This window comes from Populus alba, chromosome 13, assembly GCF_005239225.2.
Source record: "Populus alba chromosome 13, ASM523922v2, whole genome shotgun sequence".
NCBI lineage: Eukaryota > Viridiplantae > Streptophyta > Magnoliopsida > Malpighiales > Salicaceae > Populus > Populus alba.
Genome location: NC_133296.1, coordinates 2,955,071 through 2,972,292, shown reverse-complemented (window position 1 = coordinate 2,972,292; position 17,222 = coordinate 2,955,071). Strand labels below are relative to the sequence as shown.

General features: G+C 31.6%; 1 protein-coding gene across 1 annotated transcript; it reads left to right on the top strand.

Moving 5' to 3' along the window:
* Positions 1-6,487: 6,487 nt before the first annotated feature.
* Positions 6,488-9,313, top strand: LOC140954455 (uncharacterized). Its single transcript, XM_073404049.1, has 5 exons — positions 6,488-6,647; positions 6,914-7,036; positions 8,394-8,461; positions 8,610-8,767; positions 8,875-9,313. The coding sequence occupies exons 1-5, from the start codon at positions 6,488-6,490 to the stop codon at positions 9,311-9,313; spliced, it is 948 nt and encodes a 315-aa protein (XP_073260150.1).
* Positions 9,314-17,222: the final 7,909 nt, after the last annotated feature.

The following is a 17,222-nucleotide window of genomic DNA, read 5'->3' as shown; positions in this document are numbered from 1 at the left end:
TGGGTGTGTTTAGCTCCATTAGAACTACACTGCACTTCTCCTCTTCTACCTCTAAAGGACTCTCACTTTCGAAGCTGAAAACACGCAAGTCCTGCTCTCTCCCTCTCCCTCTCTCTCTCCCTCCCTCTCTCTCTCTCACACACACACACACACTAAAATGTCTCTATCTTTCTTTGGGTGACTCTGTCTCACACACAAGAAAGAGAGAAGAATTGAAGTGAGAGAAGGAAAGAGAGAGAAGAGCTGGGAAGGCGGGAAAGAAAGCATAATTTTTTTTTTAATGGTTTAACAAATTTGGGCCAAAACCCTTAACCCATTAGGTTTGTATGCTTGTATCTTTATCCATTATAAAAAAAATATATATATTATTCATGAAATATTAAAAAACTCTGAAATGTTTGGGGAAAGTAATGTAGCTTTCCCATGGTTTTCCCTGCTAAGATATATATTGTCTCTATATTATAGTGAAGTGTCTCGCTCGGTTTCCCACAAAATATATTGTCACTGCAGAAGTTTGAAAAAAACGACATCATGATACCAGTGTTTTAAATGCTTTGAAAAATTAGACTGTCGTTTTGTTTTTTTTTTCCTTTAATTGGGTCTTCTTTTTCTTCTGTGAGGTTTATAGGGTTCAAGGAATACTTAATTATCTGATATCTAATCACCTTTAGAATAATTAAAATGCCATGCAAAGAGGCAATGGCTTACACGTCTTCAGGTTTCATTTAGACAATGTCAAATCAGCCAGTGTTTTTTTAATGGTGCATTAAATGCTTTCAGGCTTTATTTAGAATAAAGTCAAGCTGGCTAATCTTCTTTAGTGGTATATTAAATGGATGTGGCGTTGGCATCATTATACAGATATGCTTGCCTCCGTTTTCATTGTTTCCTGTTCAGTTTTCGTTGGCATTTCTATTCTGGTTAGTCTGCTTTCTAATTGTTTTTTTTTTTTTTTTTTTAGCTGGAGACCAGCAGTACAAAGAAAAGGAAAAAAAATCCCGACTAAATCAAAACGCAGATAAGCTAGTTGAACAGAAGAAAAAAAGAACATACTTTCTTTTACAAACCATAACCAGCTTGCTGAAAAGCAAAGGGAACAGACACCCTTAAACAAGATTGAAAACCACATCAGTAGAGCAATCATGAGGGGAGAGAGCCTCACCCAAGTTGGTGCGATCCAGAGCAGCAATGAGAGAGGTGAAGCCGAATCAGACCTGGAAAGCTTGCAAGGAAATTGCTCACATCCAGCCAATTAAAACTGCAGCACTACAGACATCATCATCACGTAGATAAAACATGCAGAAACCATGTAGGTGAAGAAGTCTCCAGACTATAGAAGCCAGAACCAAGCTGAGCCGTGCAGCTCCGCAAGCCATCTTCCATTCAGAAAGCTTCGGCCTAACACAGCCAAAACAGCCCAATATGAGCTACCGACAGATCGTGAAAGAAATGAATAGCAGCCATAACATATTAATACTTTAGTAGCAGACCATCCTTGCAGAGAAAAGGGAACTAATGCTTGCCCAGTCCACACGCTTTCTAATTGTTTAATTGCATAGGATGGTGCTCTTTTGAAATAGTATTTTTAGCGAGCTAGTTCTCTCAGCTCCTGCCTCTCTTATAATATTTGAAGGTATGTTTTCCTGCAACTTTTGTTTGCTCAGTATACAGGTGGCCATGATTTGTTATGCTTTCCTTTGCAGTTCGTTGTTCCCTTTATCATATCGTCTTTTAGCAGAGGGCTTGGACTTCAAGGTTAGAATGTTTTCCTCTTAGTTGTTTTTAAGATTGTGTTGTGGAAAGTGACTATGCTCATCTTGCTGTCTGCATATTATGCATGGCCTCTGCTCTGTCATATTATGAAAAGGAGTGTTTTTTTTTTTCATTGGCCATCAAGTGTAGTCTTTACGTTTGTGTCTCATTCTGCAGTCGTTACCATGTTGTTCAAAAGAGGGGCTTCTCTCTTTTCTCTTTTGTTTCTGCTTTGTGTGATTCTGCAGACTGTCTTCGTTTCATCAAGTCCTAACGCATATGGTTTGATATTCTGCTCTTTATTCGTCGTCATGCGCTCATGTTAGGTGCATCTGTGTTGCACCACATTCTAGGTTCTGTGCGTTTCTTTGTCTAACAGCTGTGCATGATGATTAGTTTTGCAAAAAATAGCATCGTGGCCAATTGTATTTCTGCATACCAAATCTTATGCTTTTGCCAAGCTTTGGGAACTTCTTTTGTTGTTTTTTTATAAAGTTTGCAGAGATGTTTTTTCATTGCATGCCGCAATATAGGATGGCATATCGTTTTTGTAATTATATATGTTTGTGTAATGAATAAGATAGCTGTTATGGTATACAAATATTGCTCAGAAAATATTGGTCGTTCGGCGCTGGAACTAGACCATTACAATATATTGGTCATCTTTTTTTTGTTTTTAAGCACGTAAGACTCAATGAAGACCCAAGCAATGCATCTCAGGCTCTCACTTTCAGAGCAGATGTGCGAGAAGTTTAATTACGAAGCTATGCTGATATCTATTTAAGAGCTCATGTTCAAAGGAAAGGGCGGACCTGGGACCTGTACAAACGAGTGATTTTATTTCACTAAACATCAACTATCTTTGACTTTATGTCTGATTCTGCAGTTTGGTTGTGCATCATTTATGCCTCTTTTCATCATTGTCATGTTCTTCAAAAAGAAACTTCTGTCTTTTCTTTTGTCTTTTTGTTTCTACGATTCTGCAACGTGTGCTGGTTTCGTCAACTCCTAACCCATATGGTTTCATATTTCTTTCTTTGTCCATTTTGGTCCACCCGTATCAGCTGCATTTAATATTTTTGTTTTCGTCTTATTTCATGCCTCTGCATGTAAACTTATTTTTCACTGCTGTATTATACAAGTTTCACTTCTCTATTTCTCCACTTTTCCTTATAACTCTTATCATATTTATTTTGTCAAAGCAGAACTTCATGAGCGACAATTCCAAGAAACATAAATAGCGATGTTTCAAAAAAATTCTTCAGCTTAGTGCACATCACAATCAATTCTAGATAAAACACACCTCCCTCAGAAATTCCTTAAAGCTTTCAGCATGAAAGTCTTGCTCCATGAAAAATTTCACAGCAACATACTGCAATTACCACATATATTCAAAATTTTACGCAATTGATTGGATCAGAATATTAGTTTAAAATAAACCTCAACAAAATTCAATCAATGGAGAAGGCACACAATATTTAAATATCCAGTAAAAAATCATTATATATATAAATGTACATCCTTCTGTTCTCAAATGCAACAATGACAGTAATGCAGCAAGAGATGAGTACAGATAAAAAAGAAAAATTGGAACAAGATAAAGGACAGGCTTTTCTTGGCAACATAAAAATACAAAAATACTGGGTGATAAAAAAATATGACAAGCTGATCAAAAGCCGCTTCCCAAAATGCAAATCACACATCACAAAAACATCATCAAAATCACAGTGTAATGGATGTCATTTCAAAAGAATAAAAACAAAGAGCGAAAGAGAGAAGCACATTCATCTTAAACATGAACCGAGTTATACATTTATAACATGAATTTTAAGCACAAACAACATAAATAAAGGCACAAAAAACAGAAAAAACCTGAGGATGGTCTCTATAAAAATCCACAAGCCTTGAGCGGAAGACCTTCCTTAAATATATTTTCTCACTTTCAGTTTTCAACTTGCCATTATCACATTGAATTGCATCAGCATTTACAGTAACTCGAAGATCCGGCTTCAGACAGCTGGTTTGCTCATCAAACTTGAGCACCCTCTTTATCTCAATTACCTCTGGCATAATATACTTCAATTACGCCAAATGTTTATGCGTAAACCTCCTAAAATATAACAATTACAATTAAAATATACAATTACAAATGAAAAAATAAAAAATGAAAAATGAAAAAAAAAAAAAAAGACAGTACAGTAATCAGTAGTACCTGTCTGTTAAAGACTCAATTTTTGGAGAAATGTTAGAGAAAGTAGACATCGAGCCCTTCATACGCAACAACCGGATCGAGCTATCCAAGTTATCAAAACACTCACCCAGCATTTCATACCTTAACAAGTTTTAAACAAAAAGAAAACATTTAGCAGAAATCACTACAAATTTCAGAAGAAATTCAAAAAACGACCCAAAAAACTTATTTATCAGGGATTTTTTGTGCCCATCACGAGATTGATTTTTTTGTTTACTTGACAGCTGCAATATTGCTTGAATATAACACCATAGCTGCGCCCCATAGAACTATCTGATTAGGTGAATATTATAGTCCTTTGAATGATATGTTCAGCTACAAGGCAAGCAAATAATAAACACACGAATTGTAAAAAACAGAGATAACAGAGCAATCAAACTATCAATGATTGAATTCTTCAATTTTCTCTATCAATACACACAACGAATAAAGCAAAAATTTATTAATACACAACGAATTTATTACTTAACTTATCTTTAATTAATATCTCATGAACAAAGTGTGCATCGTAGGTCGACACAAGACTATAGAAAAAAGTCTAATTCCAATCTTCGAATCTCTTATCAACTAACCTCGAATTCCTACAATTAATTATTCATTCACGCTAAACACAAACAAAACCAGTGCAAATCATTGTTAAATTTTTTCTTCTTCTTCAACACCAGCAAACATCATAGACATAAAATTAGTATACAAAATAAATAAATACTTAGAAACACATAAAAATCAAGATAAGATTATTGGATCTTAAAAAATAAACTGCTTAATTCTACATTATTACGCCCCTGAAATGCCACGATCATAACGAAAAATCAAACCTCCTATTGCTGCAAAAAAAACAACTAAAGAATACCGTGAAAGTTAACTTTTGCAACGTATTCCTTTCCACCACGTGCTAGAACAAAAGCACCTTCAGCCATCTCTCTTTCTTTCTCTTTATTTCTTTTACGTGTGATTGGTGGAATGCTACATGATACTATATATATATTATATATATATATATATATATATATATATAGTTAGCTAGCTAATTCAGATATATATATGCCACCTGCTAATCCAAACAGAAATATTGTAATTGATTTATCCAAGATTTGAGTAATAATTTTATCTACACCTCTAAAATATCTCAACAAATTTTATTTATATTTCTATCCAGCGTCCATGTAGAGTTATTATTGAAATCAACTTGATTTCAAATTGATTAAGGTCATAATTCGACTACAAATATAAAATTTGAACCGAGCTTTTCTTCAATATTTTAACATGTTTATACGAGAAATACTACTACTATCTATAATGCATGAGCATACAAATCGTTTCAAAACATAGTATAAAACATCTATTAAAGTAATTCTTGATTTTTGTTATTCCTAACCATTAATTTATTTCATCTATTAATTTCACCTCTGCCATACATGTATAAAAATAATCAATTGCCATACACATGTATTCATGATCTAAATAACATTTCACGCAATTAAATAGGATTTATACTTTTATGATGACACTTTTCTGCCATATTATCTTTATATTTTCTGATCTAACTTCCATTTGCATCTACTACTGTCTTTATATTTTAATCTCATCTTTAATTATTCACTAATTTGTTGATTTTTTACTTGCTTTTTTTTTATGCAGAATAATGGCTATTCATTTGCACAACATTAAAAAATATGTTTTCTACCCTTTAATCCGAGCTCGGGTATGTCGTGTTTGGGTTCCAAAACAAAATGGACAACCAACAAACTTCAATTGTCTGTTTGTTGATCGTGAGGTATGCAACATATCTGCTAATATGACCTTTATTATTGTTTTGTTCAAATTCTTGCCTCTGCTTGCATTGTTTTTTTTTTTTTTTTTCAGCCGAATCTTCTAGGAGCAATAGAGATATCAAATTGTTGTAAAATAGAAATATAATCAATCCCTTATATGCCACACAAATACTTTTATTACTTCTATAGTCTTTTCAAACTTAATAAACTAACCATACCTATGTACAGATGCTAAGAATAATTCATTCATTAACAATAATAGTTTAAAATTCTTATAGGACCATAATTATACAGCTAACCCATTCAACTAAATTTACAGATAGAACATAGTGCAATACAAAAACCTCTTCAATTTTTTCTAATATTATAGCCAAAAACAACCACCCCTTATTGTCTGCATTAACAAAACAAATTCTTAAGAATAACATATGCATACATGAATGACACAAAATGATTTTATCAATCAGACCTCAAAACCAGAGGCTATAATTTTACCATGCTCAAGATTACTTTTTCTCCCCATCCATCATTCTGCATATTTTAACCTTACCATTATGCATTGACACCAATTATTTACCTTATTTTGATGAACAAGGGTGGTGCAATACAAGGATCAGCCAAATCTAGAGATGCTGCACATTTTTCTTCAATCATTACTGAAGGTGAATATTATGAAGTCAAAAACTTCTACACCTTTGAAAATCGATACATGAATGTTGTTGTTGGCCATGAAGCTGTTATTGATCTTAAGTCTGACACCAAAGTCACTCGCCTCAATTCTCTCCCACTTTCAATTCCACGATATTACTTTAATTTCACGGATTTCGCACATATCCTTAACAAAGAAAAAGGATCAAGACTTCTCACAGGTATTCTTCATTCTTAACCTTATCTACCCAACTGTATCATACATAGTTTTTTCATTACACTAACACAATTATTCAATTATTTATATAGATGTTCTTGGTAGGCTGAAAGCAATACAACCAATCGAAAAAAATTTGGTTCGAGGGCAAACACTTGAAGACAAAAGAGAGTTCATCATTGAAAATATACGGTTAATGATAAATTAAAATTATTTATTATATTGAATTCCTCCTAGCATTACTGTAATATACTTTTATTTTATTTAGAGGAGAGGAGCTTCGTATTACTTTATGGGGTGACATTGCTCGAAGCTTTGATGACGCTTTTTTGGCAGAACAAGATTCTCCAGTTATCGTTGTTTTTGCTGGTTTTCGTGTCTCTGAATTTAGAGGTATTCTTTGTTCTATGATCAAGGCTGCCATCATTCAGTTTTATTACCTTTTCAGTTCAGATTTCATAACCTCTTGACATTAAATATACACCAGCAAATATGTATTTATTATATTTTTTTTAGGATCTGCAAATCTAATTGGCACCGCAGCTTCACTTTGGTATTTTAACCCGGACATACCAGAGTTATTAGCATACAAACATTAGTAAATTTCTATATTCTTCGAACCTTTTACATTTGTTAAAATCCAATTTATATATTAATGTTTAAATTAATTCTCAACACCTTTTTCTTTATCTTTACGTAGCTATGCTCAAATGCCTGTTGACTTGCACCAGTTGCCTCCATCATCAGGAGCTGTTCTATCATTACAAACTCAAATAAATGAAAATAGGAGAACAATAAGAGAGATCCTCTGTATGGACCCATTTGAACACAAGGTATCTATTATGTTATTTTTAAATATTACTTATTGTAAACAAAACAAAACTGTTCAATTATTTCTACGAGAAAATTTGCAAGTAACCCTCACCACCATCACCCCTCGTGAGTTTCTTCCACATATATGAGACGACTAAGGCAAGTAACAAAACTAAGTACAATGAACTAGAAAACCCACAGAGGAAAATGGGATTAAGGAGAAAACTAGCACCTGAATACATTAAAGAGGATGAGTTTGAAAGAATGGAAAAGAGACCAAGCTTTGTCGAATCAAAGAGTTGCATGTTTTGTTCGTTGACTGAAAGACAACATTTCCTAATTCATGTGATGAAAGAGTTTAACATATCAATTGCAGTATTGATTTTGTCCTTGAGAAAGATTAATTAAGTCTTAAATTTCCCATACTATTACTTTATTTTTTGGTTCTGATTAAACCTCATTTCTTAAAAAATGTATTTTATAAATTTAAATGAGTGAGTAAAATTCTAGTTATCTTAGAATTTTATAAAAAATACATGTTGTGGTTTAAACTCAAAACTTGCTATGTAAATCTTAAATCTTTTGCAATTACATTATCTTTTTTGGAACAGCCGTATAAAGAGAAAGCGTGTATGGTTAATTATTTAATTCAAAATTTAAAATTTAAAGTTCATATATATGTGTGTCTGTTCAACCATGATAATAAGGATGGGAAATGGGGGCTGAAAATTACAGGGAAGCATTTGCAAAATTAAAAGCCTTTCAAGTTTCAACGTCGTAGCAAGTAGCTCTAAGAGGATGGTGGGTGGGTGGGTGATTATCAGAATTCAAATTGTCCGTTTCTGGTGCTAGAATTCAAATTTGCTTATAAATGACTTAGTACCATCTTGCATATGGAAATTAGCTGCTTGCCGCATATTGTTGATTTATTGCTTAGGAAAAAAGCCAGAAAAGCTTCTTCTCGGGACTTTGCTGCGAGAAGAAGCTTTCTTCGTTATTGTTCTAGCAAGTGGTTTCTATTCATTCAATTTCCTAATATTACTGCTAAATGCTATTGTTATAATTACACTACTGTTAACAATCACCAACACTGCATCACCTTCGTTTTTATCAAAAAAATTGTATGACTTTCTACTTTAATTGACACCTGCAGAATGAAAGATTTACATGTAAAGTTTTCATAGTTGATTATGATCTCTTCAAGGGATGGTGGTGTCAAAGCTGTCCAGATTGCAACAAGCCACTCTCTGGACTCCCTAATAATTTACGATGCATGGAGCATGACTATCCAACCTCTGCACCAGTCTCATGGTTCAACTAATATGCATACCAAAATATCCTTGCGTTTTCAGCTGAAACATATATTAACCCATGCTTTTATTTCATTATTAACCGAAGCTCTTTTTCATATCTTTTAGGTTCAGAATTAATTGCATTGTCAACGATAGTCAAGATGTCACCAACTTTCTTCTCTCTGGCAAGACAGCTGAGTATTTTTTCAATGCTTCAGCTCATCATTTGGTGTTCGACAAAAAATTCACTGACCCATTTATTGTTCCACCTCAAATGATTGAGAAATTAAACAAAACAAAAATATTTCAGCTTCGATTTGGAGCATACAAATCTCTTCTTAGCAGATGTGAAATATATGTTTGCAACATCTTCGATGACATTCCAACTGAAGCATCTGTTAGCCCTGTTAGCCCCATTGAAGATGTTGACACAACAGCCTCAATAACCTCTGCTGCTGGAAGTTCCGTGACTTTCACCCCTCTAACACCAAACCTTGCAGATCCCTTGAATGTAGATCAAACTCAAATTCACACTCCAGCTTCACAGCAGCACACCTCTCCATAAAAAGACACGTTTCATCACAGCTACCATCGCCAGTCAAAAAGAGCACTAACCTTCAATGATGCTGAGCCACATGACAGGTTTGTTTTTTTATTCTTATTTTTTTATTTCAAGATATTAACCTGCCACACACCACTATCTCATAATTCATCTACATTCATTCCCATAAAAATTATTACTTGATTGTTCTACTAATAAAAAAATTGTTTTTCCTTTTATTCATATTGTTTACACTTGCCATTCCTTACGTACTTCCTTTCAATATATAATTCAGCACCCAACTTCCCCATCCAAAACCCTTGAAAGATTTTGCAGACTTATCAAAGGAATATCTCTACAAAGATGATGACAATCCTGCACCACAACTTTCAAAGAAGCAGCACCTCTCCATTTCATCACCTGAAAAGGTAAGCATCTACTTCTAATTACTTTCCTTTCTTTATGAACTCACATGCTCAACAATAATTACATCTTTATTTCTCATTTCTGATTTATCTTTAAAAACATTTAATATTTATTGCTTTGCATAATTTATAACTTACAATTACACTTATTTTTTGCAATAGGAAAACGATTAACGTTCAGTTAATCAATGCTTTCTTATCCAACATCGCAACCTGATTGGACGTCTTCATCATCTGCGTTGTTAATACAACTTGCCGCTCATTGGCGTCCAATTCTCTATCTATATGTATAAAGCATAAAGTATTTACCTCTAGATGCTTTTGTTACGCTTGAATTTAACTATCTCCACTTAACTTTTGCAACTAACTTTATGAATATGCTACCTATTCCTATATAACATGTGCAAAAAAAAAATATTACAAATTTTAACACCCGCAGCATCGCGCGGGTATCATGGCTAGTAACTTATATATAATGAAAACTTAAATTGTAAACACTATTAGTAAAATTATAAGTAAATTATTTTATCTTTAAATTCATGTAATTTTAAATAATTTTAAAATAAAATATTAATATACATAGATTTTTATTAACTAATAATTATCTAATTTAACAAATAACATGCATGTTAGTAAAACGCCATTACCAATCAACTTGACAAATGAGAGATCACATGCAAGGCAGTTTTAATGGGTTTTTTTTAATTATATTAAAATATTTTATTTTTTATTTTTTAAATTTTACTTTTTACATAACATATTAAAACAATTTTATATAAAAACAATTAAATTTTAATCGATCACAATTTCAAACAACTAAGTCTTTATTTGATATTATATTCTAAGCAGGATTGAGCAAATCTTAAATTTTTTTTATTTAAAATTATTTTTTATATATTTTTTAATTATTTTGATATATTAATATCAAAAATAATTTTAAAAATATTATTTTAATATATTAAAAAAAAAAAAAACTCCTACTGTCCTTTCAAATAACCGATGCCTAGATTAATGAACAGAAAAGATGAAGAGAGGACAAGATTGTGGGGTTGCTTTTGAATACACACCATGAAGCCATTCTTTCAATGGAAAAGGATGAAGAAAGCAAGGAACCCATCGAGAAAATCAAAACCCCTTTTCTAGACAACAACAGTGTACTAAATCAAGGATGAAGAACTGGTTGCATGAAAGATTGATTCAAAAAAAAAAAAACACTTTATGAGGCTGAAATTTGGTTAAGTAATGAGGGCCATCAAAACGAACATCTTTGATGATTTGTTCTTGTCTGCATCTCTGCCACTACGTCGTGTTCCTGATGGCCACGAGGAAGGAGAAAACAAAGCACAACAGCTTGGGCTTTGGAAAGAAAGAAGATTGAGCTCCTGATTGCTGCTCCTATCAGAGTTGGTGGCTGTGAATGTGAGTTGGAGATTTTGATTTTCATTCTTAGGTCTCCGTGCCAAGGCAAGGTCTGTGATATTTGTTAAAATCGTGTTTGTGATTTTTTTAAAAAAATTATTTAAAATTAATTTTTATTTTATTTTATTTTTGTTTTGATGTTCATATGTAAAAAATAACTTTTAAAAAATAAAAAAATATATATTATTTTATATATTTTAAAAAAAAAAACATTTTAAAAAGTAATTATCATCATACTCTTAAACATTATCTAAATTAAGAATGAAAAAACAAAATCACTTTTTTCTAACAATTAGATAAAATTAATATTTTCAATGGAAATGTATAATTGTTATTAAAATTATGAGTTAACATTTTTTACTAAGTTAAAATGTTTTTAGTCTAATTTTATTGGTTTTCAAGTTTTAAAAATGATTTATATAATAAATACATGTTAAATTGTAAATTATTATAAGTTAGTTCATTATTTGATTTCTAATAAAATTACTATATAATTATTGTCAAACAAATATATATATAGTTCTTACTTGTGGTGTCCTTATAAAGCTTGTAATGTTAAATGGTTAAATCCGATCTCACCATTTTTCTTGATATAATATTAGAAAACCATCACAACAAACACATTCAAAGTGTAGCAACTATAAATATAAAGAGAGATTGGCCAATATAAAACAAATAACATTGGAGATTACAAAGTTTATAAGGTGAAAAATGATTTTTCTTTCTTTTCGAGAATAAAGAAAAGGAAAAGAAAAGGGATTTTTACGTTTTAGAATTTATTGACAAACCAGGAACGAAGAAAAATGAGATTAAAAAAACAAATTAAACATTTTTATTACTATTTATAATTATATTCTTGTAAACTTAAAGTTTATTATAATATTTGATTCCCGGGTCATGTTAAATAAATTACTTCAAGCTTATATCATGTTGACCTTTAAATTAAAAATATTAAAATCATAATCCTATTTTTACTTATCATACTTGTTTTTATAAATGGTCATCACTGAATAAAAAATTCTTGACAATGCTCGTATTTATTATAGAATATTTTAAAAAAAATGTATTGTAGTTTTTTTCACGAATTTCACTTATTAATATATTATATTATTATAATTATTATATTATATTGTAAAACTGTCCTTTTCTTCTTCTTCTTCTTCTTTATTTTTTTTTTGTTTTTTATAATGAATTTTTTTTGTTTGATTTAGTTTGTTAATTTTTTTTATTTAGTTATCAGATTTTTATAATACGGATTCCAAGTTTGATGGTTAACCTGATTTGATGAATTAATCAGGATTTTTTTTTATTAATTAATTTTTTCATTTAGTTTAGTTTGTTGATGTTAAATTTCTTTCTATTTAATTATCAAACTTTCATTACACATATCTCAGGCTTGACGGGTTAACCTGGTTTGAAGCATTAACCCAATTAATTCAGATTTTTTTCCTGTTGGTTTTTTTTCTTTGTTTTTTTTAATTAATATATTTAATTATCATACTTTTATGACACAACCTTATAACCAAACCCACATCCAATATTCTTGGGTCCAGTGTTGAAGTCAAGCTCACTTAAACTTAGATCATGCAAGTTTAATGTTATTATTGATATTATAAATATTATTTTTAGATCAGGTGTTGCAGCCAAACCCAAGACTCTTGGGTATAGTTTTGCAGAAAAACCTAACACTTTTAAATCTTAGTTTTTTTTATGTATTTATTTTGCAAAAAAAAAAAAGATTTGTGGCATCGTGCGGGTCATGTAACTAGTTATTATTAAACATTGTTTTTTTAATGTTTTTTTATTTTAAAATATATCAAATTAACATTTTTTTATTTTTAAAAATTTATTTTAACACAAACGTATTAAAACGATTTAAAATCACATAAAAATTTAAATTTTAAACATTTTAAAATATATTTGAATCACAATGTAAAACAATTTCTAGCCAATTAAACAGTTGACCTGAGTTTAATTGTTATTAAACAATTGACATCAAGTAATCAACTAATACTAATTGTTTTGGCATGCAAGTGAAGTTATAATTTCGTCTAGGCTAGTTTTTCCCTTTAAATTTATATGTTGATGTTGAAGTCTCAGGTGAGTTGATGTTCAAAATTAAGTCAAATCACAGCAATAAAGAAATTAGATTGGTGAAATTTATTGAATCTATGGATCCATTCAAGATCTCAACAAAATGTTGTTCAAGCTATAAAGGGTTGGTTGGTTTGGTAGTTAATAGAATGTATTTGAAAATATAATTGTGATTATTTTTTAAAATATTTTTTATTTAAAAAAAATAATAAAAAAATATATTTTTTATTTTTAAAAAATTAATTTTAATATCAGTACATTAAAATAATAAAAAAATATTAATTTAAAATAAAAAATAATAATTTTTAAAACATAAAAATAACTGTCACGAAGAAGTTGATATAAATTTGTTGCAAAAGGAGGACGAGGCAAGTCAAAAGTCAAAACACACAAAGCATGGAATTCTACATGGCAGTGAAGAAGAAGACTATGGGGGTGGGGGGGACAAATTTCAACGTAACCGTGCATGTTTTGCAGTTGCCCGTGATTGCCGTTCAAAAACGCGTTTTCCGACTGCGAATGACAGACCAATCCTGTCCCAAGTTTCGAGTACTTTCCACTGGGGATGATGAGTGATCCTGATTCATCCTTTATTTCGACAATAATGACCCGCTAATCCTGGGAGTTTAGACCACGATCAAGCTACCTTATTTTACATTTTAACAACTTTTCATTGGATAATTTTTTATTATTATTATTATTTAAATTTTTTATAATTGTAGCCAAACCGAGCATGACAAAAATTTAATAGGTTAAACAAGTCACGAGCTAATTTTAAATCACTTCAATTTAAAATTTTTTTTTGATTAGATTCAAATTATAACCTTTTCAAATTAAACCATCAAATTGAGCTAGACTTAACAAGAATATCATTCTATCCCTTCTCATTTTCTAATGAATATATTGATAACTTGTTTGAGAATATGATAAATATTATTTTTTAAACTTTTTTTTTTTAATATATTAAAATAATATTTTTATTTTTAAAAGTTATTTTTATTATAATCTAAAAAATATAAAAAAAATTAAAATTTCATTAAAGATAAGTACAACCACGACCCAAACAGTTTCTAAACAAAAGAAGTTTAACAACTAATCTAGCTGCCACACTCCATGTGCCTCATAAAATCAAGACAACGTAAACCATAGAAAATTAACATTAGAGAACAAAACTTTATTCTAAAAATAATAACTATACAATATTATCATCATCTTCATCATTAATGATTGGAGTGGCTAAATGAGGTATACAACAGCAAGCATGGACAATGATGAGCTGGCGCACTATGATAGATTAACCCAATGGGACCGTCTCCCTTTCCAGCTTCCAGGTGGCAAACAGCTGTCTGATACCTATCTATGAAATGACCTCAATCACCAGAAAACGATGCCGCTTTCGCACTGACCAAAATGCCCTCAAATTGACCATTTTACCCTTCTACGCAAATGCAACGGTCACTTTTTCACCCTCAAAACAAACAAGAAGACCGTAGTAACAGCTTTGACCATAGGGCAAGTTTGATATTTTGCAAAAACAAACATGGATTTGATGTAATTTCAGTGACTTGGTCAGGGCAGTTTAGTATTTTTAAGTTCTGAAAATGAAAGAAAACGAGAGAGGACCCAGAGAGAGAGTTCAGAAAGAAGACGAAGAAACAAGAAGAGATAACTTCAATTCAGTGATTTGCTGTTTAGTTTTTGTATTGCTGCTGCATTGTGAGTGTTGAAAGAAGCGAGTCATGGGTGAGTCAAGTGACTCAGTTTCGGTGGATATTGACATGCTATCTTTGGTGGGAAGGTAATTAACGAACTCTAACTAACAAGAAGAAAGGGAAAAAAATGATATCTTTCTTGTTTTCTTGATTACACTCCGTGTCTTACAAGCTTTAAGCTTTATTAATGGATTTTGGTGTTATGTGTAATGTAAGCAGGAGCATGTGGTGAAAACAAGCAGAGGTTCAATCTCTGTGTATGTTTGTGGTGATCAAGAGAAGCCTGCTTTGATAACTTACCCGATGTTGCTCTTAATTGTATGTTCCATTTTCTTGTAATTTCTTCATCTTTTTACTTAATGGGCTATTTTTCTTTCTGATTTTCTCTAATTTACCTTAAATGGGTTTTGTGTGTTTAGCTCATGTGAGGTGAAATTCAATTATTTCCGGGTTTTTTTGGTGCTTTTGTTTGAAAGTTTGTTATACTTTTCTGCACTCTTAAAGAAAAATTGTAACTGCAGTGCTTTGTTTTACAAGAAATGGGTGGTTCAGACTGAGTTCCTTGAAAGCAGCTGTAATGGATGCTTTTAATTAATCTAAGCATATTTATGATAATTAAATTCTTAGTATTGAGAATTTTTATGGTTCTTAATTGATTCTTGAGTTTTAGTGAAGAAATAATGAGTTTAAGTGTTATTGAGCTGGCATGCTTTAGTTGCTTCTAATTGAAAAGATCTGAGTTTCAATTTGTTTTTGATATGTTGGTGTTTTTTGCTTTCTGGGTTTTTTCACAGCTATGACTTGTTTCCAAGGTCTCTTATTTAGCCCTGATGCAGCTTCCTTGTTGCTCCATAACTTCTGCATATACCACATCGATGCCCCAGGGCATGAGGTCAGTGTCGCTGTTGGCTCTTTAACGTTGGCGGAGTTTAATTGTTTAATTTTGTTTGTTTATAGTTTATTATCTCTTCTTTTTTTTCCCCTTTGAACGATGCTAATAAAGTCTCTATCCACCCTTTGTTCAAGAGCTATTGCAGTTGGGAGCTGATGTCATTTCTTCTGATGTTCCATTACTTAGTGTTGATGACTTAGCAGACCAGGTTGCTGAAGTGCTTGATTTCTTCGGGTATTTAACTGCTTGCTGCATTTACTGGTTTCTTATATGCTTTTCCAATTATGAATTTTGTGTACCAATGAAGATTTGATCTGCTTCTTGTTGTTTTCAAGTTGGTTGTCTGATCATTTCTTATTAGTGCTTTCATGCTAAAGGTCTGGTTCATTTTGTTGTCCTGTTATCTGGATTACTTATGAACCATTGACCATCATTTGTCTATGAGTCCTATTGATTTTGGTAGGCTCGGCTATCTGGAATCTTGTTTTTATTCTGCAACACCAGTTGCACAAAGTTCTGTCATGCGCTGCATTAATTTTGTGTCTTATTCAAGAGAGCTCCCAATAAAGAGTTACTGTTGTTTATAACTAGCTAAATTTTTAGAAACTGAGATTTTGGGAGCAGGAGCAAAGATCAATAAGGAAGGGCAGTTACCAAGTGTATTGATAAATGTCTCGAGTCATTAAATGTTTGCAGTTTCAAGCAAAATAGGATTCACTTTGTGCAAAATTGCTGCAATAGTAGCCAGAATTCATTTCCCGATACACAAGATTAGCGTCCAGAAATGTGAATTATCAATGTTTTTCTCATGTAAAGGTCCTAAGAGGAATCCTAATCTAACCATTAAGTGATATATCTCTGTCATGAAGACATGTTACAGTATGTTTAAGATCTAACTCACTTTTCTAAATCAGGCTGAAACAGGTTCTGTGCTTAGGCGTAATGGCTGGTGCTTACATCCTGACACTTTTCACTGTAAGTTGGGAAAAGTCTACCCTTGTCAGTTGCCTCTGTTTTTACCCTGATGTTCTGATACATGTTTATTTTTCCTTGTGGTACAGATGAGATATCAAGAACGGGTGCTTGGGCTAATTCTTGTTTCCCCTATTTGCAAGGCACCTCATGGACTGAATGGTTTACAATAAGGTTTTACTCTCCATCTTTAATCAAGGCAATTTTTTTTTATTTTTTTGAGGAAAAAATATAAATTTGAAGGAAACCATTCACCTGGGACACCTAAAAAAGATTAGGATAAAACTAATATACACACTGTTTCACACATCTTCACAGTAATCCAAGTTGCTTAGGGTTTTACTGGACTTGCCTTTTCAGGTGTTAATGAACTTGTTATACTCTACGGAATGTGTGGAATATTGAAGGAATGCCTTCTC

What these genes read in the sequence shown, in the direction of transcription:
- LOC140954455 (XM_073404049.1), top strand. Translation starts at nt 6,488, where the DNA reads ATGAATGTTGTTGTTGGCCATGAAGCTGTTATTGATCTTAAGTCTGAC. An exon ending in TCGTGTCTCTGAATTTAGAG is followed by an intron (nt 7,037 to 8,393) that starts GTATTCTTTGTT and finishes TTTATTGCTTAG; the next exon opens with GAAAAAAGCCAGAAAAGCTT. An exon ending in CTTTCTTCGTTATTGTTCTA is followed by an intron (nt 8,462 to 8,609) that starts GCAAGTGGTTTC and finishes TGACACCTGCAG; the next exon opens with AATGAAAGATTTACATGTAA.